This window comes from Stegastes partitus, unplaced genomic scaffold, assembly GCF_000690725.1.
Source record: "Stegastes partitus isolate 25-593 unplaced genomic scaffold, Stegastes_partitus-1.0.2 Scaffold1915, whole genome shotgun sequence".
NCBI classification, from domain to species: Eukaryota; Metazoa; Chordata; class Actinopteri; family Pomacentridae; genus Stegastes; species Stegastes partitus.
Window position 1 is genome coordinate 69505 of NW_007579646.1, and position 23333 is coordinate 92837.

The following is a 23333-nucleotide window of genomic DNA, read 5'->3' on the forward strand; positions in this document are numbered from 1 at the left end:
CGGCAGACTTGTGGTGTGTTACATTTAAAAGCAGTTCCACTTCATCATGAGTCCAAACAAAACAGGATCCTCTTGCTCTGGCTGCAGATTCATCCCGTGGTAGCCTGTGTGACGATGTTAACTTAACAATATTGCTTCAGTGATGGTAGAAAACCATTTGGCCAAAGCCTGTAAAGCTTGTGTCATATTTTTCCTGTCATGGTGTAAAGCTGCTGGCCGGCTCCAGCGTCCTGCAATAGGAGAGATTTAAGTGTTTTCCTGCAGGACTTGGACCAAACACCGTCAGAAAAACTTAGCGGGGATTGAGTTTGTTCCCACGTATAAATAAAGTCTGTGGATTTATGGCAAGTGGCCTAAATTCAGCCATGCTTGTGTGTTTGTGCTGAGTAAATAGTGGCAGCTTTCTTTTTCTTCTGTTTATCTACTATAAGATTAAAATCCCTTTATTGTGTGGTAATTTATGGTGTGTGAGCGTTCCCAGAAGGTTGCTGCTAGCTGATAGTGTATGTGTGCTGAGATAAACTTGTCAAGTTCTTTTTCTTTCTTTTTCTTTTTGTGTGTCATGTTTATTGCAACCCTTTGTTCCTATTAAACGGTGATATCCAGATTGTGGAGAACATTTATAGTGCATAGAATTGTAGATTAGGTGATGACGAATGAGCCGCTGATAAAATCCTACCAATTAATGCTGCCGGTTGGCTCATTTTCTGTGTAGTTTGAATAGGTCAGATGAGCCTTTCCTGGAAATTGCAAGGCGGTTAAATGCAAGCTTGAAAGGAAATGTCTTGTACCAAGTATCATGTGAACCCATATCCTGTTGTGGAGGATGGAGCCATGTGTTCCATGTGTTTGCACTTAGCTGCTTTTGTTTTGGATGTGGCTGCTTCTGCTTTTTATTTGTCATATTTCAGATTTTTCAGTGTTGGATTTAGAGTTGTCTCTGTCATGTGTAAAATATAATTACAGCCGTTCGAAAGCCTGAAAACTTCTTTATAATCGACAGCATGAACAGCAGCCTCAGCACATTTTTAAAATAATTTTGTCAGACAATCCAACATTTACAGCCACTTCACTTATTGGTCAGACGCTCTGTTGGAGTTAAAGTAGGCAGCGTGGGACTTGTCTCAGTTTAATGAAAAAATCTTGACACAATTACTTCTGCCACTTTGTGTGGAACTGAACATGAAAGGAAGTTTGTGCTATTATCCTAATGTGCACAATTGACACACTCACTAATAGGAGTGAATGTGCTTATATTATGCCAAAAGCAGGGATGCGTATGGCTGCATTTTGTGCTTGTTTTTACTCCACCTTCCAGTGTGATCTTTCAGAGGGAGCATAATCACTTTTGCCTTTTGCCGAGTTCGGACAGGTTAAAGCTGAAACAACTTGTCTATTAATTTGTCAACAGGGAAATACTCTGCCAGTATTCTGATAATTGATTTTTCAGTCAACATTTTCTAGTTCCAGCTTTGTACCTCTTTGTTGCTTTTTCTTTGTCCTCAGTGATGATAAATTGGATATATTTACATTTACGACAGTCGGTCATTTGTTGTTTTTTTTTACAGTTTTAATCAAGATTGTCTGATAGCTAAAATGTTAATATTCATTGGTTACAACCCCAGACTATTTGGCTTGAAGCATACTTTAACTCGTGTTCAAAGCATCACAGCTTGCCTGTAAGCTTTTTGCTCCAGCTCTGAAAATATGTACCGTAATTGTCGGACTACTGAGCGCACCTGAATATAAGCCGCACCCCCTAACTTTAAAAATTTGTACATATACAGGCCGCACTTGTCTATAAGTTGCAAGTGTCCACGATGTAACATGAGATGTTTACAAAGAAAAATGTTTTTAACTTTTAATGAAATACGTACCGGCAACATACACAAATTCGTACCATAAATGCTTTTTTCCAAACAGTGCCTGTACCATGGCTGGTTAAAAAAATAAAAAATACAGTAGCCTACCAGGAAAAGTCATTGATCGCTATCTTCATCTTCCTCCTGCCACTAAAACCACTAAAGTCGTCTTTTGTGTTGGAATTGAACAGCCTCAGAATTAGTTCGTCACAAACGTCCTCAGTCTCTCTTTCATTGTCGCTCTGAATGTCACTTTCGTCGAATTCGCAAAAATCCATAAATTTGTCGCATCATTGTTTAAGCCACAGTGTTCAAAGTGTGTGAACAAAGTAGCGGCTTATAGTCCGGAAATTATGCCACTTGTCACGTCTGCAGAACCGTGACTCATTGCTTGATGCTGTTGCCTCGCAGCAGGACGGCGCTGGGCTCAGACTCTGGACACGTTCTGTCTTGGAGCTCTGGTTTCTCCTGACATCAAAAACATAGTAAGTTCATTCTCCAAAGTGCCTTTGACAGACGTCCGGCTTGGAGCTGGAGTCGGTCCCCAGGCTGCACACTGCTCCTAATACTCAGAACTGGTTAAACGCAGAGGACAAATTTCCCTACAGCGCTCAGTAAAGTATAACTTTACTCTTTACTTTAACAAGAGAAAATGAGAAAAAAAGCACAACATTAATCCGTGTATTAGGTCACATCATATCCTGCATTAAGTTAATTTCAAGCTGACCTTTCTGTTCACTGCACCTCAGTATTCTAATGGAGATGTGACATTTGTTCTGTCAGCAAAGGCTGCCGTCGCCTTCAACACGGGCGAAGACAGGAAAGACCTTTAAGCCTCACAATTACATTGCGTGATTATTAAAAATGGAAACCATAATATTGACTAGTGCAGTGTCTTATTGCAAGAAGTGGCAATTTTTCATCTGCATCATTAGAGGGAATTTTAGCAACTGCAGACACCCTGCCTCATAAACACCAGCAGCTCCGATGCTCCCGACCGTTTGTTAAACACAATTTGCAGACATAGTGATCAGTGTGTGCACAGCCGCTGCAGCAGGATCCGTGTGTGTGTGTGTGTGTGTGTGTGTGTGTGTGTGTGTGACGAAGTCTTGCAGCCTTACAAACAACAAAGTTATTCAGTTTTTTGGACAGACGCTTACTTCATTTCGTCAGTGCCGTGTGGTTGTTTGACACAACAGTGGTCATGAATATTTATGACTTAATTTTGGATTCAGCAAAAGAGGCGGTTGGTGGCATTTAGACGGAGCAATTTTACATCCACATGGCACATTTTTTTTGCGGAGGAGCGTCTGAGGGCATGAAAATATAATAAACAACTTGCAAAAAACAATAATAGCAACAAACCCTACACACATGCGTGCACAGTAACTACGCGTAGTCTTTGTACTTCTGAATAAGCTGTTTTAAATTTGATTTTGGAACATTGCTGCAATTTTGATATTATCAGACAGTTTGTTCCTTTGAGAGCAGAATCACAGTAACTCGTCATATTTGGATCTCATTCTATTCTTTCTAACTTTTGCAGTTACAGAACCACGGCAGGATTGTCTGAGAGGACTGAGTCGCTTTTGTTTTTACTGTGTGTGCATTTATGAGGCAACTTATTTCTCAGGATTCACAATAACAGGGAGTTTAGTCTTTCACAGAGGAATATGAAAGTGTGCGCAATTAAAAGGCACACATTTTTCTTCTAAACTCACTTGTTTAGTTCCTTTTTTTTAGAGTAAGAACAGCAAATAAGACAAAGAATGACATTATTCGCCTTTACAGACATTTTCAGTGCCTCAATATAGTTCCCTTCCATTTTAATAAATGTCAGCCGCCTATGGAGTCCGTCAGTTTCTTAAACTGTTCAGAACAAGCTCACACTGAAGCAGCAACCACAGGGGTGGATGGGTAAATGGTAAATGGACTGCATTTATAAAGAGCTTTTCTACCTTAGCGGCACTCAAAGTGCTTTACAATGTGTTTCTCATTCACCCATTCACACACATTCACACACCAGTGGTGACAGAGCTGCCATGCAAGGCCCTGCCTGTTATTAGGAGCAACTTTGGGTTCAGTGTCTTGCCCAAGGACACTTCGACTGTAGAGGGGCTGAGGATCGAACTGCCAACCTTTTGATCAAAGGTTGTCGCTCTACCACCTGAGCCACAGCCGCCTACTGTCTTCGAGGGATTTTCTTCCCTCGCTGTGAATCTCATATTTGAGAGGAGCACAATCTCTAAATGAGATTAAATGTCAGATGAGGGATGGAGCCAGGTTGTTATTTGGTCGTCTGTGAGACCTTTGTTGGCGAGCCTACGAGTGGAGTACTTGGATACGTGTGATGAAGCGTCCTCCTGTATGAAGATCATGGTTTTCTCCAATTCTGGGAACTTTTTGCTGTGTCATGTGTCGTGTCTGATTCTGATTCTGGGGATGATTTAAAATTTTGAAATATTGATTCCGTCAAATTTCATAATTTTCTAGGGCGCTGCGATCACTCCACTGGTTGAGCTGGCGACCCATGTTCAGGGGCTAAAGTCCCCGACACAGCGACCGTGGGTTCGAGTCCCGTTCATGGCCCTTTCCTGCAAGTCCTTCCCCCATTTTTCTCCCACACTTTCCTGTCTCTATCTCCACTGTCCTATCTAACAAAGGCAAAAAGGCCAAAAAAAACAACTTTAAAAAAAAAATAATCCTAATTTTCTCAAACAAACTATCCAACATTTACAGCTGCTTCCCATATTGATCAGTGGGCAGCATGTGACTTCTTGCACCTTCATTTTTTTTTTTACTTATTTCCACAACTACTTTCATCACTTTGTGTTGAACTGAGTGTTGAAGGGAGACAGTTTGGAAGTGTGTGCTGTTATTCTTATTTGCACAATTCACGATGCCTCACATTTATTTGCTAATAGGAGAAATTCTGCTTATATAACGTTATGCTCAGAGCACTGATGTGTACTGATGTCGCCACCTTTCAGAATTTTTCTGCTGAGTTTGAACTAAACTGAAAGGATCATTGATTACAACCCCAAACTTTTTAGCTTGTAGCGAACTCTGACTCGTGGTACCAGTGACACTAAGCTCACCTGCAAGGTTTTTGTTGCAGCTCTGAAAATAATTACTCATGCGAATAGCACCGATACGACACATAATTGTGCACACAGTACACAAACAATTTGGCTTTCTTGTGACAGTCGTACAAATATTTATCTTCTGTGGCTAATACAGTAATATGATTCACAGAAGAATAGCAAGACTTTTATAATCCACAGTTAATCTCTCGACTGTCACACAGAAATTGTTGTAATCGTGTAACCTGCGGTAAGTGACCATAACTGAACAGAACAAAGTGTGCTGTTAAAGTTATTTAAAGTAAATTGGCCAATGTTACCATCTCAGAAGAACAAATCAGTCTTTCCACTTGTCTGCTATTGACTCTTGTCTTCATCTCTGGAGAACTGCAGATTGATCAGTGATGTCTCCACAGCGTGCCCATCCATCAGACAGGAGGTGGGCTTTAACACTCAACCACAAACAGTCCATCAGTCATGCGGTGCCATAGATTGTTTGGTTAGACTGTGTTATTGTAGATCCTTGAGAGCTTGTTTTTTTTTTTTTCTAAAATCATGGAGAGAACATCATTGTACCATGTCGTCTATACTATACATATTTTGTGACAGTAATAATGTAGCTTTTCAGTAATAAACAACACATGCTAAGTGGTCGTTCATGGGCTTTCATTCCACGTTTAAAGATTACCGTAATTTCCAGACTATGAGCCACTACTTTTTTCACACGTTTTGAACACTGCCTCTTAAACAATGATGCGGCTAATTTACAAATTTTTACAATTTTTACGAATTTGCCTCGAGACGACAGTGACATTGAGAGCGACAACGAAAGAGAGACCGAGGAAGCGTGAGACGAAGTAATTCTGAGGCTGTAGTTTTAAATTTTCTTAACCCACCGTGTTACAGGCACTGTTAGGAAAAAAAGCATTTCCGTATACGATACGTATTTAATTCAAAGTTAAAAAAATCTTTGTGTGTAAATATCTCATGTTACAATGTGGACACCTGCAGCTTATAGACAATTATGACCTATATATGTACTTTTTTGTCTTTTTAAAGTTAGTGGTTGCGGCTTATATTCAGGTGCGCTCAGTAGTCCGGAAATTAGGGTACACAATAATGTGTTTCCAGTTTACAGTGGAGGAAACATGCTGTTTCTGTTCAGCTGAATACATACACTCGCTGTGTCTTGTTCATTTTAAATGTCATATTTTTGGCATGTATCAAATCTAAGCATGTTCTGAACCCACCAAGAGCAGTTTGTAGTTTTTAAAAATGTCTGAAAACCCTCTTGGGACTAAACAAACCTGCAAAGTCTGAATTGACACATAATCACACTACAGCTCTCCACAGTTACAGAGTGGGACGTCTGGAAAAGCAGACCAGAGTTAACAAGAATTCATCTTTTTCATACCTAGAAAAGTTTGATGGTGTATTTTCCTCTATGTTAATGTACTTGTTGTGTATTATATTCGTACCTTTTAATTTTTATTTATGCAATTTAGTATGACTATATTTATTCTATTTAGCCAAAATGATGCCTTTTCCAGAATCTTTTAAATTAATTAGCTTTGATTGTTTCAGTGCACAGGTTCAGTTGGGGGGTTGTTTAAGATGCTGAACTTCATTTGTGGGAGAAATAAGGCAGCGAATATAAGAGACACAACTGTCAGGGGAAACATAAAGGAAACTAGAGGCAGAGGTGCAGAAGATGAAACCAAGGGAGAGAAATTAAACTGGTAGGAACGTCTGCAGGGGTAGACGTGTTGTGCCTGCAGTTCAAATGGATGGAGGAACAGAGAAAAGTCTATTACTTGCTAAAAGAATCACAGTCCTGTGTTCACCAAACAGCTCTTTTGTTAACCAGCTTCACTAACTGTTTACTATAGGAGATGATGGTTGTGGCTTTTTTTCAAAAACCATTCGAATGATATCAGTGTTTTGCAAAATATGCACAAAAAAAATTGTTTTGCTAAAAATAAAACACACGAAAATATCAGTTTGGTGAAGATTTAATCAGGGTGAATCCCTTTTTCCAGGATGAACTCCACGACATCGATGTCATCCCCCCCTCAGCTTGGTCAGCCTCCTGCTAATTGAGGCAGACTCGTGATGTTGGTGGTCAGAACCGCTGTTAATTGGTCTACTAAAGAGCATAGTAATCAGTCAATGGGAGTGGTGCTTATTGGTGCACCACTGGACAGAGTGAACAGAGTTGGTGCTTGAATCTTAAACAGATAGGTGGCAGTAAATCTATCTGTCTAAACATTCTCTCACTGGTAAGACTGGGAAATGGGAGAGATGGTGATGCTTCCAATTTAATGGCAACAACAGAGGGTGGATGAGTCTGAAACATTGAGCAAAACAACGTGAAAAACAACCTAATCCATCCATCTATCATCTATACACCGCTTAATCCTCACTAGGGTCACAGGGGGGCTGGAGCCTATCCCAGCCGACTTAGGGCGAAGGCAGGGGACACTTAGAGACAGACAACCACGCACACTCACATTTACACCTACAGACAATTTAGAATCACCAATTAACCTCAACATGTTTTTGAACTTGTGGGAGGAAGCTGGAGAACCCGGAGAGAACCCACGCTGCACGGGGAGAACATGCAAACTCCACGCAGAAAGATCCCGGTGCGCCCATCGGGACCTTCTTGCTACGAGGCAACAGTGCTAACCAACTGCGCCACCTTGCAGCCCAACAACCTAATCACTAACCAATAACCCTACAGTAACAATGCTGGTGCGTGGGTGCAGGGCTGGATATGGACTTTTTTGCCAACTGTTCCAGAGTTTGAAAGTTTTGCACAACAGGCCACAAAATTGTATCTGGAGTTACTATTTCTTAACGGACCTCAAGTCGGGCAGTTCGTTCTTTAAACAAACATGTAACTGGCAAAGGACGTTAATGTTGCATAAAGGGAACACAAAAGATTGTAGAGATGTTCTGCATCTTGCTATGCAAAATATCAAATCAGTTTTGTTTATATAGTCCAATATCACCAACCACCATTCAAACAATTTCCATATATTGCACTTGTCTGTGTCTGTGAGCCAACACCACCTTATAGACTCTCTCACTGGCTATTTGCTCAGTGCAAAACAAGCAACTTTACAAACACAGTAATAGTTGTAGATTGCTGAAATTCTGAATGTAGGAGATTGGAGGACCTCAAGACCTAAGTCTTTGCCCTCAATTTTATCTAGAAATGTTTCTTCCTGGCAAGCTTCTTCTGGGCTTTCCCCAGAAGGGACATGGAGAAAGGAAAAAAAAAAAAACAGAGAGGAGAAAAAAATAGAGGTATCTTTTGCAAGATCTCGCAAAGCTTTTTCGGGATCTCGCAAAACTATAGGTAACTCCAGTCCGGTGGGTGGTGGTAATGTACCTGAACGTTGGATACCAACCACCAAATCAATAGAAGAAGAAAACTATAGGTGTTTACTTCTGGGTCTTTTTGGCAGTATGGAGAAACGACAATAGAGAACACCCACCTGTATGAGAGTTTTATTGAGTTTTATTTTGAAATCAGCCTAAAATAAAGACATTCAAGCAGTGCTTAGCAAGAGGCACAGTTTACACAAAACATCCACATCCAATAAGATTGATGTGACTTTTGCGAGATCCTGAGAAAGTTTTGTGAGATACCTGTGCTTTTTTTTCCCCTCTCTCTGTTTTTTTCTTTCTCCATGTCCCTTCCAGGGTTCCGTACGTTTTAAATTGTTGTTGTGGTATTATTAAAGTATCAGTGTATTTAGTCAGGTATCGTAGTCAGGATTTTTGTATCGTTGCAGAACTGCTTGAAGCCTCTGCTTTCATTTGCCATTTTCATCTCGGCAGATAAAATGTCACAGAGGCAGCTGCACAGGAAGTAAATGTGGGAATTGGCGTTGGATGTGTCATCTCTAAGTAGATGGGGGATTTTTAACCGCAATGGTCCACAAGTACCAAGTTGAACGGCCGTTGAATCGCCTCACACACAAACCCTCACTTAGAAGTGATTCCGACTCACACACACACACAAGACAGCACTGCACTGGTTCTACCGCAGCAAAATCGTTTATCGCATCTTTTCGTAGCACATACAGCTTATATGAAGCAAAACAAGACGGAGTGAGTTTGTCTCACACTTGGAGCAGTCAGCTCAGCTGGCCAATTAGCCACGCAGTGAGTGTCCCAGTCTGCCCGTAAACAGCCGCTCATCAGTCAGCCGGGCAGACGGTGATGAAATCGGTCACACATTCTGCAAATGTTTCAATCCAGGAGACACATCCGACTGAACTTTCTTTTTTTTTCTGGGAATTGAATCCTGAATAATCTGTCACCCATCAGTGATGAGTGAGACACAAAAGATTAGAACAGAGCATTTAGAAGAAAGGATCTGACAGAAGACCGTTTGATTGATACACTACAAAACTGTCACATTTATCTATCGTCAGCAAAAAACTGTTGTTTAATCCAGTCATCACTCTAAAAGTCACTGCCAGCAGAGCCTCTTTATAGTCTGAGGGGTTCGAGAGGCGCGTCGTGAAAGATTGATGCTTCAGGTTGATCTCATGAGGACGTATAAGGAACACAACATCAATCCTTCCAAAGATAAACGACTGTTTGATTGTGTCATATCGCATTATTGCACCTGCTGCACTTAACTCTAGTTGCAGGCATTAATCACATCATAATTTCTTTGCCTCTCTGAGACCTTTGTTTGGACGCTGACCCAGTGCAGCTCTGCAGAATCCCACCAACGAGGACAGAGAGCAGCGCTTTGGCACTGTGGCTTCATATCAGCATTCTGATCACACTGCCTGGCAAAGAGTTTCCTCATTTTTATTCATTTATTCATCGTCTCTCTTCATCCCCTTGTCTCGGGCTCTCTTTCTCCCTCTCAATGAAATATTTGTCTCAGTAAGTGACATCCAAGCTGAGCTAATAGTCCTGTGTTTTTGTCTCTGAGGCCGCCATCTACCACAATAAAAGTAGAAATCAAGTAGAAATTACTGAATAGAGGCATTCGATCTTATTTATTTTGAGTGCCGCCAGTTGAGCCAGTGACTTTAAAAAAAAAATAAAAAATCCATTTGGTCGCATATATTTGTCATATCTATGCGCATATTTTCACTTGTCAAACACAGACAGGACTATATAAATAAATAAAGTTAAATAAAGTGATAAATAATACAGACAGAGGGAGGCAGCAGCATCAGAGCCACAGTAGTGTGTTTTAAGAAACAGGAATCGATTGTAAAATAAAAAGTAAGCGACGCTGATGATTGAAAATTTGATGCATATAAGCTTTAATAATCAGTCTTATAGAAGTCTCATTTATTTTCCCTGTGAGGTGATGTTATTTAGACTCTTTGAAGGCTGAAAGGGAGGGCAATAAAAAAATGACTGGTTGACGTCACATTGTTTTGTGTCTGTGGACCAACAGGTGGTTACAGGAAGGAAATTGCTGTTTGGGGCTGCAAGTCTTATTGATTTAGGAGGAACCACATCAGTCAGAGTGTGGAGGAGACGTAGCAGAGGCCTCTTACTGGAGATTCATTTATATTTCAAGGTTTTTATGAGTGAAGGAGAGGACACGTAAAGCTTTTTTAATGTTTCGCTTTGTTAGATTGAGAGTACAGATATGGGAGAAAATTGGGTAGAGCTGCATAAATATAATAATAAACATAACTGCATAGTTTCAATAATCTGCCAGTTTCTTTTGTCTGCCTTAATGATTCAACACCATCATTAAAAACTATGAGAATTAAATTACTTGCCAAACATGCAGAAAGTTTGTGATGGACCGATCATGGTAATATTTGTAGTGATACAGAAAATGGGTGTACAGAATATGAGATGTGTCAGAAAAGGTTCAGGACTGGTGTCACAAAAGATATATTTCAAACCCAAACCACAAACTACAAGTTTTCCCCTTCAAAGTAATCCTCCTGGAGTCTAACACACTTCCCCAGCCTTCTCTGCCACGCCGCCATGCACTCCTGGAAGGATTCTTCCGGGATCCTCCTCAGCTCTGTCGTCACAGCCATCTTGATGTCGTCCACGTCTCCAAAACAGGTCCCCTTGATGACCCCCTTGAGCTTGCAGAGGAGGAAAAAAATCCACGGAGCCAGGTGGGGTGAGTAGGGAGGTTGCTCCAGCACGGCGATGTTCTTCTCAGCCAGGAACTGTGGGATGCTCAGGGCGTTGTGAGCAGACGTGTTGTCATGGTGAAGCAGCCACGACTTGTCCTGCCACAACTCTGGCCTCTTCTCTGAACAAAGCAAACGCCGCAGGATCTCTTTGTAGACGTGCTGGTTGATCGTCTGAAGGGGAAACTCGTAGTTTGTAGTTTGGGTTTGAAATACCTCTTTTGTGACACCAGTCCTGGAACTTCTCTGACACACCTCATATGTCATAGCACATGTCTGGATAATATATAATATCATGACAATAATAATATATCATAACATCATATATTATCCACCAGCTGCACCGTACACTGATTTTGGCAAAAAGTGAAACACACACTCACTGAAAAACAGCCTTAAGACTAATTACATGCAAATCGCAGCTGATTGTGGCTCATTTCATCCCAAAACGTCACTGGCTTTATGCCAGTGCAGCAGAAATGATGTTGTTTACCAGGTTGTTTTTATCTTTTGCCTGACATATCTCTTCCCTCTCTGGTGTTTTTTTTTTTGTTAGGTTTTGTTTGTTTTGCTGTTCCCATCTCCTGTTAATTGCTACCATCTTTCTTCTCTCTGGCAGTTTAAGTGTTGTGGAGGTCAAGAGTATAAAGACTGGGAAGTCAACATGTACCACAACTGCACTGCACCTGGTCCACTGGCCTGCGGTGTGCCGTATACCTGCTGCGTTACTAAGAAGGTACGTCTTACCGTATCAATACGACACCAGCTGGTGCTACAGGTATTACCTGCTGGTACTGTTACTGTTGCACTATGACTGACAACCTGTATCACCAGCTGTTTCGACACATTCTGGTATTACCGCTTTTTGGATACTATTACTGTATTACAAATATGCAGCTATTGCAAAGACTCATTGCACTACAGTTTGGGTTCACTTATTATAACCAAACCAGGTTTATTATTGCTGCCAATATTTATTTTTTTGGCATAGTCTATAAAGAACACAAGTTTGAACTTGAATAAAATCTGGGGGAGTGAAGTTAAATTAGCTTCAGACTTCTGTAGTCTGCTCTTTATCTCTGATCGACACTAGCTGCTTGAGGCTGCATTAGCTGCTACGTTCCCAAAACCATGACAGAACTGGTGGTGATGGAGTTGTGAGTAAGGGAGGTACAGTTTTTAACAAGAAAGAAAAATGTGTGGAATTAAATTAACGATATATCTGCCTCTGCTGCATCACTGTAGATATTTTTTCTAAATTAGTGTAACATGCAGTTTTCGTGTATGTCAAAGGCTGAAAACATCAGAATGTATTTGGGTAAACACCTGCCAACTGAATGGATGCTACGTTAAATAGTTTTAAAGATCCGAGTTCGATAACATTGTCTGCAAAATGATCATACGTTTTTGCACGAGTCACTTCATAATTCCTGACTTTATTTATTTATAACGGATCTGTGGAGCTCTAAACATGCAGATGAGAGTGTACAATATGTCATTATAGTAATAGCTGTAATATGTAGGGTTACGTTCAAAATGCATGTCCTCGTCGTTATAATAGTGATTAAGCCTCTGCCATGCCACACACAGGCAATTTGCTCCCACGCCAAACAGCACAAACTCCTCAGTGATTACGGGGAGAAAAAGAACAAACAAAAACTTTGTACCCAAACACACAACAGTTCGCTGTAAGTTGTGAAATTAACAAGCCGAGGCCAATCTCATGCTTCTGCAAGTTCGCGAGGGTCCTCTTGTGTCCACGTGACATAAGTTTTGTTCCCCAAGTCCGTGAAAGTCCACCTCCATGGACATCCACATGCAGCCCAACATTAGTGTCTGTGCAGACTGCACATGTAAGAAACAAAGTCCTCCCAGTGGACTTCAAGCGGACTAAAAGGTAGCATAATAACAACAATTACGCATCTCTGCTGTCCACAGCTGTCCGTGGGCGAATCGCAAGCCAGAATAATCAAGACCTAACTCTCTCTAGTTCCTGAACTCATGAAACTGAACTCATATGATGTGTTTAGCATTAAATTTAATGACCACAGTATGACTATTAGCTATGCATCCAGAGCTTCTTATTGAACAAATTTGCATTGTTCTGAGTCACTTGTGATAGTGGACTTAATTAAGGGACAAAAATGTTCACTCCTACTCGCTGAAAACAGAAACATGGCTGGAAACACAGGGATTTTTTTGTTGACTATTCGTCTGTACATCTGTCTGTGAACACGATATCTCAGGAATATCTGGAAGGAGTTTCACTACATCTGACACAAACATTCATGTGGACTCAAGGATGACCTGATGAGAGTTTGTTGGTCAAAGGTCACTGTGACCATAACTCAAGTATTCATTCACAGATTCAGACAAAATTTCACACAAATCTCCAGGAGGACAAAATAACTGATGACATTTTATATCCAAAAGTTCAAATCTGGACAGAAATGGATGTAAACCTCTGATTGTCATTCAACCACAGGAAGTGTGCTCATAATTAGAATTCTGTTTTCTCTGTAGGCGTTGCAGTGATTGCGATAGAAGAGTAGAGTGAACCTTGTTGAGCAGCCAGTGTAAAATGGTATTGGTTGAAAAAGACCCACCAAACTCCTCCTACATGTGTCGGAGGCAACACACGGTGGCAACAGATGCCACTCCAAAGCAGAACACAGCTCACGTTCTCAATACAGACTTGACTTGACTCACAAACATGAGATACACTGATGTAGAGATTTATATATAATTTTCGTTCCTTGTATGTCGCAAGTACTTGGTGCTAGTAACGTAATTGGCAGACCGCCATACTGCTGTTAGAAATATAAGAGAGTGTATGATACATACATAACCAATTAGTGTTACTCAAGAGCATTGATAGATTGCATTAGTTTTGGCATTTTCTAAGTGAACAACCCTAAAAATGTTGTTTAAATCAAAAGGAAAATAGATTTAAGTCATGTCATTCAGATGAAAGATTAATGTACATTTTGCCTCATGTGTCATGTGCTCTCATCTATATTTAGATCATAGAAAATGTCCACATTTAGGTTTGCATCCATGTATTAAACCCTTCCAGTGACTCAGACGTATATCAGACCACAGTAGTTAAGTTTCTACTTTGTAATCTTTGACATGAACATAAAGCAGCGGTTAACACCAGCTGACAGCTCATAGCACTTCTTCACAGATCGAGGTCCAACAGGTTTTCTCACCCATTTCATAAAGCTCATTACCGCACACTGGTGCCTGGTTTCTGTCATCTCAGCTGTTTGTTTCCTCTTCAGCATATGATTGTATTGAGGTATATTTCTTTGCAAAAACATGAGAAAAATGTGGTGACGGCCTGACATTGTGATTATCTGCATAGGTCATCTGTTAATTAAATGTACCTTATGTAGAAATGATGATTGCTTCTACCTGCCTCACAGGCTTTTTATCTTCGCTTCTTTGAAAGTGTAGATGTAGTTTCATATGGAAAACCACAGGCTCAGAGTTACCAGTCTTCAAAGCACGCTCACAAACATGTTGTAGTTTACACACACACACACACACACACACACACTCAGCACAGTTGTGTTGAGTGTGTGTGTGTGCATGTGTGTGAGAGATGAAGTGTGTGTCTCAACAGTGTAGCCTTTGTTTTATTGTTGTCAGCTCCTTATACTAGAAGATGGTCGCAACCTTTAGTCTCCCACTTACTTTTCATTTCTCTTAACTTGACTGCTTCTTTCTGCTTTTCTTCCCTGCAGCCTAATGAAGTGGCCAACACTCTGTGTGGGTACAAGGTGCTGGAGAAAGAGGTAAGACTGCACAGAAAGCATCCTGTAACTCACCTATAGAAAGATAGATGCCTGTTTGAGCTTTATAGTGTTCTGCTCTTTGACTGCCAGCTGAAATACGCTTTGTCGGTCTAAAAAATGTAAACTGCCATTTATATGCAGCAGTAGTGACTGTAGTTTCTGTTGCTGCTTGATGTACAGAATCAGAAGCAAGTACAATATCAATGCAATATCACTTAAATGTCAATCATTCATAATAATACCACCTTTCAATAACTGTCTTATTTCTAAGTTGAACAGAGGGGTGTTTGCTCTCATGCAAAATTAAAAACTGCCTATTTGGATTTACAATATTAAAAATACAGGCTCCATAGATCAGTGCAACAAAAGTCATTATTCCTTTCATTTCAACAAACTGAATCCTTCTCAGCATAAAGGATACCAGATTTCTAGAAGGATGTTCTGCCGTTCTTCAGAGACAATCTTTTTTCTGCTGCTTTCTGCTGGAGGGCTTGTGTTGCTCTGCCTTCCTCTTTGAAATACTCCAGTTGGATTCTGTTGGATTCAAGTCAGACTTGGCCAGCTCATAGTTTTCACTTTTTCTTCTTTAGAAACCCTTGTGTGAGTTTGGCAGTTTGCTTTGGTATGTTATCATGCTGGAATACAAGGTGTGTCAGAAAAGTTCCAGGACTGGTGTCACAGAAGATATATTTCAAATCCAAACTACAAACTACGAGATTCCCCTTCAGATGATCAACCAGCACGTCTACAAAGAGATCCTGTGGCGTTTGCTTCTTCAGTACACAAGAAGTGCTGTGTCAGGACAAGTGGTGGCTGCTTCACCATGACAACGCTCCTTCTCACAATGCCCTGAGCATCCCACAGTTCCTGGCTGAGAAGAACATCACCGTGCTGAAGCAACCTCCCTACTCACCCCACCTGGCTCCGTGGGATTTTTTCCTCTTCCCCAAGCTCAAGGATGTCATCAAGGGGACCCGCTTTGAAGACGTGGACGACATCAAGATGGCTGTGACGACAGAGCTGAGGAGGATCCTGGAAGCATCCTTCCAGGAGTGCATGGCGGTGTGGCAGAGAAGGCTGGAGGAGTGTGTTAGACTCCAGGGGGATTACTTGGAAGGGGAGAACTTGTAGTTTGGATTTGAAATATATCTTGTGTGACACCAGCCCTGAAACTTTTCTGATATACCTCGTATTCTTTTTCTGACTAGATTCTGCAGGCATGGAGTCATCTTGCCAGCCATTATTTCAGTGGTCACCTCCGTGCTTCACTGTCAGGTCTATGCATTCACTGTGGAGGTCATGTCCAGGTTCACCCCAAACATGCTGGACCATATCTGAGCTGCATAAATCTACTTTGGTCTCATCTGACCCCAGAATGTGCTCCTATTTTGTATCCGGCTTATTTTCGTGTTCTTTACCAAAGTTTCATTTTGCAGTTTTGTGCCGAGAAACAAGCAAGATTTTTCTTCTTCTTTTTTTAGATGCCACTCACAGAAGCTGACATTATGCACTGTCCTCCTCAGATTTCCACTGATAACCCCTTTGCCCAGTCTGAAACACTTGCCCGTCTGTTTTTCAGAGCTAAACTGTACAAGTAGCGCATTCTCTGTGGCATTGTTTTAGGAGGACAACCACTGCAGCTCTGATTAGTGGTGCTATGGCTCTTTCTATATCTGCTGGTTACTGCTGCAGCTGTGTTTTAACGGATTTTTAGCAGGTCCATGATCTTGCTGGATATTTTTACATCTAGCGAAGTCTCATGATCAGGTTTTTTCTATGTGGAGCCATCATGCAGATTTGCAGACAGACACAGCCCATTGGTCCAAAACTCAGAAGGTTCTGGTGTCCACGGGTCATTTTATAACTATGTTCATGCAGTTTGGCTAACTAGAAATCGCAGGTGTTCTTCATTTGGTTTCAGTGTCACAGGTTTTCTAACTTGTGGGTCAGCGATCACAGGTGTGTTCATCGTTGCTGCACTGGTTTCTACTTTGAGGCTCGTATTTTTTCGTGCAGTATTTCTTGTTCTACCAAAGAGGAAGTTCTCTTCCTGAGAGGTGACAATGTTTAAAGTAATAATCAGCAAAGGATGTGAAGCTTTTGTATTTCTGTAAAAGTGTTGTGAAATCTGACTGATTACAAGTGTTTTGTGTCTCACAGCGTTTGAATTTAATTGACGAAATCTACATCCGAGGCTGCACCAACGCGTTCTTCATCTGGCTGATGGACAACTACAAGACCATGGCTGGACTGCTGTTAGGGATCCTGCTGCCTCAGGTACGTACAAGCTCACTGAAAAACACACAAAGAAGCTCACGTTTCACTGACGGGCAGTGTGATATTTATGAGGCTCAGAGTGAACTCGAAGCGATTACTATTAGCTGAAAAGACGGGCAGGGGAGGTGTGATTTCAGGTAAAATGAAGATAAAGTTGTTTGTTTTGTCCCCAAAACGCTGCAGAGAACCCAGAATGTGTTCCATCAATGTAACTTGCATCATCTTTAGACTGACCTTTTTGTGATATTCACAGGTGTGCTTGCAGCATTGTGTCCTTTGTACCTGTGATTTTCACAGAGCAGCCTGTACTTGATACAGTATTTGCCAAAACTCTCACAGCTGGCAGGGATTCATCAAGAGCACATCAGAAGCACCGTGGGGAAAAAAAGAAAAAAAAAAGCATCTATCCATATTCAACAGCCTGTAATGTGACTCAGATGACTAAATGGGAGAAAATGTGAATAGCTTCACATCTCAGGCCCATCTGACAACTCTACTGCTTCAGCAGCGTTGAAGTAATAAGCACAATTTTCACTAAATGCTGTGAATATGAATATGAATCTAGACTATGCCTGACTTTAATAAGCACTGGGTTTTTATAGGAGAGTATGGCAGACGCTGTCAGTCAGTCGTCTAGTTCATACAATGGGTACTTTTCATTTAGCTTATTTTACGTCTCCTCCTCCAATGAGTGAACCAGCGTGTAATAAGGCAGACCTGCTACGATAATGATGGTACTGATCTACGCAGAATATGTTTACAACACTTGCTGTCTAACAGGACTGTTCTGGCATAGTTATTTGCCTTTCGGTTATGACGTAAGTTTCATTTTTTTAAGTACGTTATGCATAAACAAGTTCCCTCTGACGCTGTATTGCAGACTTTGCACCACCCAAGATACCTGTGATTGCTCTGTGATTGAAAACTGGCTGTGCGAGATGACGTTACACCATCCTTCATATGATTTTTTTGTCAAACCTGTGAGATATTTGCTAGTAACTGAATGCTACATGACTAATTTTATACCAGACATCTAAGTTGCTAATAATTTGATAATGTGCATGAGGTAGAAAGTACATTTTGATGTGCGCTACATTTATTTCTCTGTATTTATAACCTGGATTATTACATAGTGAATTAAAAAACAGATTAAATTAAGATGCAAAATATAAATAAATAATTACAGTGGCCAGGAAGTGCAAAACAAATTTATGAGTGGCGAAACACTTACAAACTCCCAAAACAAATTTACAAGTAAAATCAACCGGAAAGGGAATGTACCAACTCTGGGACTGAACCGGAAGTGGTAACAGGGAGCAGCCAATAAGAGATGTTGTCATTTATGGAGTTCATTTAACGCGGTTACAACCCGGCTTCATTCAGTTTGCTTTTCAGAGACCTCCGGCTGATGTGAACATCATGTAAACATGACATCATGTCTACGATCACAGCGTACGAGTCATTAAAATATCTGATGCACTGCTGCAGCATATCAGGTCCTTCCATCTGGTCCATGAACCTTAAAAGTTCTAAAGACCAACCACTGAAAAACAAAACCGTGTTAATCGGCTCGTGTGTGCCACAAAACAGGGTAAAAAACATCACTCTATTGCTGTCCATCTTGGGTCACCCTGAACTCCAGAAATGACAACAACATCTCTTATTGGCTGCTCCGTTACCCCTTCCAGTTCAATCCCAGAGTTGGTACATTCCCTTTCCGGTTGATTTTACTTGTAGAAGTGTTTCGCCACTTGTCATTTTGTTTTGCATTTCCCGGCCCCCGTAAATAATGGTGTTTCCTTCATATTTATTTATTTCATGTGTATTTGTATCAGGACATTTATATATAGCAGGAGCTGATGCTAGTTTGCGACCCCGTCGGTCCTATGTGTGCATTCCCTGACTGAGCAGTAACTTTTTAAACTGATGGATCTGTTAATACGAGATACAGCTTTTTAGCAAATTTGCAGCTATTTCACAAATGTGACTTTTGCTGTGTGAAAGGACCTTACAACATCAGCATGCTGGCAGTGGTCATTATGCACCCTTATTATCCTTTAAACATTACATGATTTGTATAAACACAACTTCAGCTGCATCATTATCAAAATCTGGCATCGTCAGCTAAGGGCTCAGAGGAAAGACTTCCAATTCCTCTAAACACACGTTTCCTCTGTTTCTTTTTCCTCTCATCCAGTCCTTTAATCTCTTTCTCATATCTTACACTGAAGGGCTGAAATATTAGGTTGATACACAAATGACACAAGTGACTAATGAGAAGCACCCACGGTGACCTTCCTTCCCTGCAGTCCTGTTTACCTTCAGTCTGTCTCTCTCTCTTTCTCTAGTTCTTCGGGGTGATAGTCAGCTGGCTCTACATCACTCGTGTTGAAGACGCCATCAGTCAATATGGTAACTACATGGACGGACTGCTGAGTTCAAACGTACAGGAGAGACAGGCTAAGAGTCAGGGCCGCGTGGCCAAATGGTTTATGTGTATGCCGGAGTTCGACTGATGGAAACAACAAGCACCAGAGTGGACTCGAGCCGACACTTCCAGTGTGTTCACAGTGTTCAGCACCAGGCTATTTAGAGTTTGATATCCAAGTGTTCTTTTTTCTCCTCAGTGTCCACTGTTTGATTAATTATTAATTACTGTGTTGAAATACGGCCTCCTAATGGATGAGTGGAAGTGCTTTTAGCTGCATTGTGCCTCAGACAGTCTCAGGGATAAACACAGAAGCCAATACAACCACTTTTGCTACTGATGTCTACTGTGACATAAAGTCAGACTGTTCAGTTGCATCACACAATCACACGCTGCAGCTTTGCTTTACTTTCATGCCTGCGTTTGTTTTCTTCCACTGATTAAACCAATACAGGATTTCTTATCCAACCAGCTGAGACACTGTTTCTTTTATCTTAAAGCAGGCAAGTTTCTTAATTGTATGTGGAACTGGACATGCTGAGGTTTGACACTTAAAATGACTGATTTTAAATGTTCCAGTAGAATACATACGTCGCCTGCACATCCGTTTATGAGCACACAGGTGCTCACTGAACCTCAGCTCAACTGGTGTCATCTTCAATGAGACGTCAACAGACATTTTCTTCTGCCTTTAACTTTGACTTTTCATTGGATCTTAAGTCTGCAGTATTTTTTGTATCAAGTACATTTTTTCTGCACTGCACTGTTAGATGATTATTTTTATGTTGGTTTTAAAATGAGTACATGTAAAGCGGCACTGCCATAACTGGGGGATATCTCAGGGTTATTACGAGTATAGCAAACTTGTCTCCCAGAAATTATGTTCGTATATTAACATTTAACCAATTAGTGAGATACACAGATTCATGAAGTGATGCTTCAAAGCAACAAATCTGCTCAGTCACAAATCGTTGATGCCGAACGAATTCACAAAGATTTAAAGCTTTAAGACGTTAACTTTAATAACTGGAAACCACAATGTTTTCCCCTACCTTCAAAAAAAAGTGTTTTTATTCTCTAAACCTCATCACACACAAGACTGTCTTTGGCATCAAAGTGCTGTGCTTTGTAGCCTTTGGACACCTGTGGCTCAGGTGGAAGAGCCGGTTGTCCACTAATTGCAAGGTTGCTCCATGCTTTGGGAAAACGCTGAACCTGAAGCTGCTCCCAGTGGTGCTGCGGTGGTGTGTGAATGTGTATGTGGGAATAAAACATTGTAAAGCGCTTTGAGCACTGCTGTAGTTAAAAAAAAAAAGGTGCAGACCGTTTGCCATTTTACCGTGAGCAACCCAGACCACCCAACTACAAATCATTAATTGAACAGTTGAACACTAAAACATAAACCAGTTTGTGATTATTCTCACAACAGATTTGGCAAAACAAAAAAAGTGTCATTTCTAGGAGATGGGGTTGCAGACAGATATGAAAATAGGCTGACCAGGATGTACTGTACAGTTGGTGGAAGCATCCTGCAGCATATCATCCAGTGTGGCTTTAAGATTTGCAGATATGCACTTGTCATGACAGAGATGAGTAGTGAATTTAATTGACTACTTAATGTGATGACGGAGACCAAAGACCTAATCGTTGTTGAATTACATTTTGTTATTGAAATCTCCCACCCTTTTTATTTTATAACTTTATGTGACTGTTTCAGCTTTTTTTTCTGTACCTTGTGAAGCTATTTACTGGTGGGTTGAAGGTAAAAATGTGTGTATAGGAGCAGTTTTCCATTAGTTCTTACAGTAAGGCTGCACTCCCACAGGATCAGATTCAGTATAATAGCTTCTCGCTAGTTAAAAAGCAGCGGGTTTTATGTTTGATGATCATTCGAAAATAAATACTTTTTTTTTTTTCATTTGCGTGGATATAATTACACTGTTGACTTAAGTTACCTCATTTGTTTGCCTCATTAAAGCAGGCTAATCTAATGGAGTTAAATGGTGGCTAATTAATGAGACAACATCATTCTCAGCAATTCTGATTGAAGCTAGAAGCTAAACTAAAATAAATATATTGACCCTGTTTATAACGATGTAACTGTTATGTGCATTTTTATAGTCTGTTTTGTTGTTCATTTTTTTTTATCAAACTGTGTACTTAGAACCAAAGAAACTAAACCTGTTCCCTTCAGTATGCGGGGGACGTTGTTAAGTAAGTTACACAACATAAAGAACATCTCACGGTCACAGGTAAAGTGCCATTGCTGTCTTTGTAAAGAGCAAGGTGATGCATAATGTGGTGTTTTCATTGCTGTTAGGACATTGAACTCTCTTCCCACATGTATGTGCCAGAGTGTATATGCACGCATGCATTCAGTATGTGGGAGTCACTTGGAACTGCGTCATCGGTTGTGTCGTCAGTTCGTTGACTTGCACAACATGAAATGAAAGACAAATGTTCTCAGAGGTTTTGCCTGGTTGAGGGTGTAAAATAAAATTATTTAATGCCCTTCAATGTTGGTTGTTTTTAAGCTGAGCGTCACACTCAATATGTCCTCATGTGTAGGGGTGTTTTTGGCGTGAGGGGGGATGCTTAAAAAAATAATGGATGGATGTCTTCTAGGGCAGGCTAGAAGTTTCTAAATGTTTGGTGTCTGGTAAAGTTTGAAAAATGCAGGTGAAAAGTAGAAACAACCCCATTAGAGGATGACTTAAATTATTTTTATTCATATCATGAAATAAAGCAAATGATTTGAATCGCACACAGGAGCATTCAACTTTCAACATTCAGTTGTTGCTAATGCTTGGATGTGAAATGTGGTGCATATAACAGGATATTCATACTATAATGTAACAGGCTAAGACAGCTTTATTACAGACAAACATTGGAGAAATAAATGCTAATAGGAAGTATTTTCCCAAATAGTTTATTATTTTTATTAAGCAAAAGAATTAAGTAAGAAATTTTGTCAAAGGCACACGAAAAGGTTTGGAAACTAAATGGGTTCATGGCTAAAAAATGTATTTTTTAAAAACTTAAAATCTTCATAAAATCTAAAAATATAAATCTACATTGTTGTCATTGTATAAAAATACATTTAAAAATATAAAAATCTTGGAGGCTTCACTGGCGAACATTGAGAACATTAATGCATGTTAGTGGATGTTAGAATCAGTGTGTCTCATAATGAATCCATTATTATTATTAAGAGTTTGAACATTTAGGCTTTCAAAAAATGCAAAACAAGTGATTCAAATGTTCAGGAGATTTTAAGCAGGATAATGATGTTTTTTATTTTTCATCTTCTGACACATCACCAGACGACATCATTCACAAAGTTTGCTCCCATCTATGTTTTTCTCATTTCTTGTCCGGGGTTAAACTACCTTCTTGAGCTGCTTTGCACATTAAAGGTAGTGTCCAGAGGGGTTTGGTTTGTCTTCTACATCCTGTTTCTTCCTTTTACTCCTTGCTGCTTGGAGCACTTCCTACTGACTGAAACCTATTAATATTTTACATCAAACACAAGAAATGAAGACGCTGTGGTTTCTGAAAGCAGTGGTCGTGTTGCACTGTCACATTCAGCATCAAAATCAATATTGGCATCCCCAGAATCGGGTTTAAAATCACAGCTACAGTCACAGCAGTGCAACCTCCCACTAATTCTTGTGCATCAGATCAGAATAAAGATCCACAACGCATGAGAGCAAACTCTGTATGAAATGTGCCACATT

General features: G+C 40.4%; 1 protein-coding gene across 1 annotated transcript in view; it reads left to right on the top strand.

Moving 5' to 3' along the window:
- Positions 1–22113, top strand: part of tspan15 (tetraspanin 15) — a 40748-nt gene extending 18635 nt beyond the window's left edge. The window contains exons 5-8 of the mRNA XM_008302969.1: positions 11711–11827; positions 14841–14891; positions 17052–17168; positions 19517–22113. Coding sequence (XP_008301191.1) covers positions 11711–11827; positions 14841–14891; positions 17052–17168; positions 19517–19684 — 453 coding nt within the window. The 3' untranslated portion in view covers positions 19685–22113. The remainder of the gene's footprint in view (positions 1–11710; positions 11828–14840; positions 14892–17051; positions 17169–19516) is intronic.
- The last annotated feature ends 1220 nt before the right edge of the window (positions 22114–23333 follow it).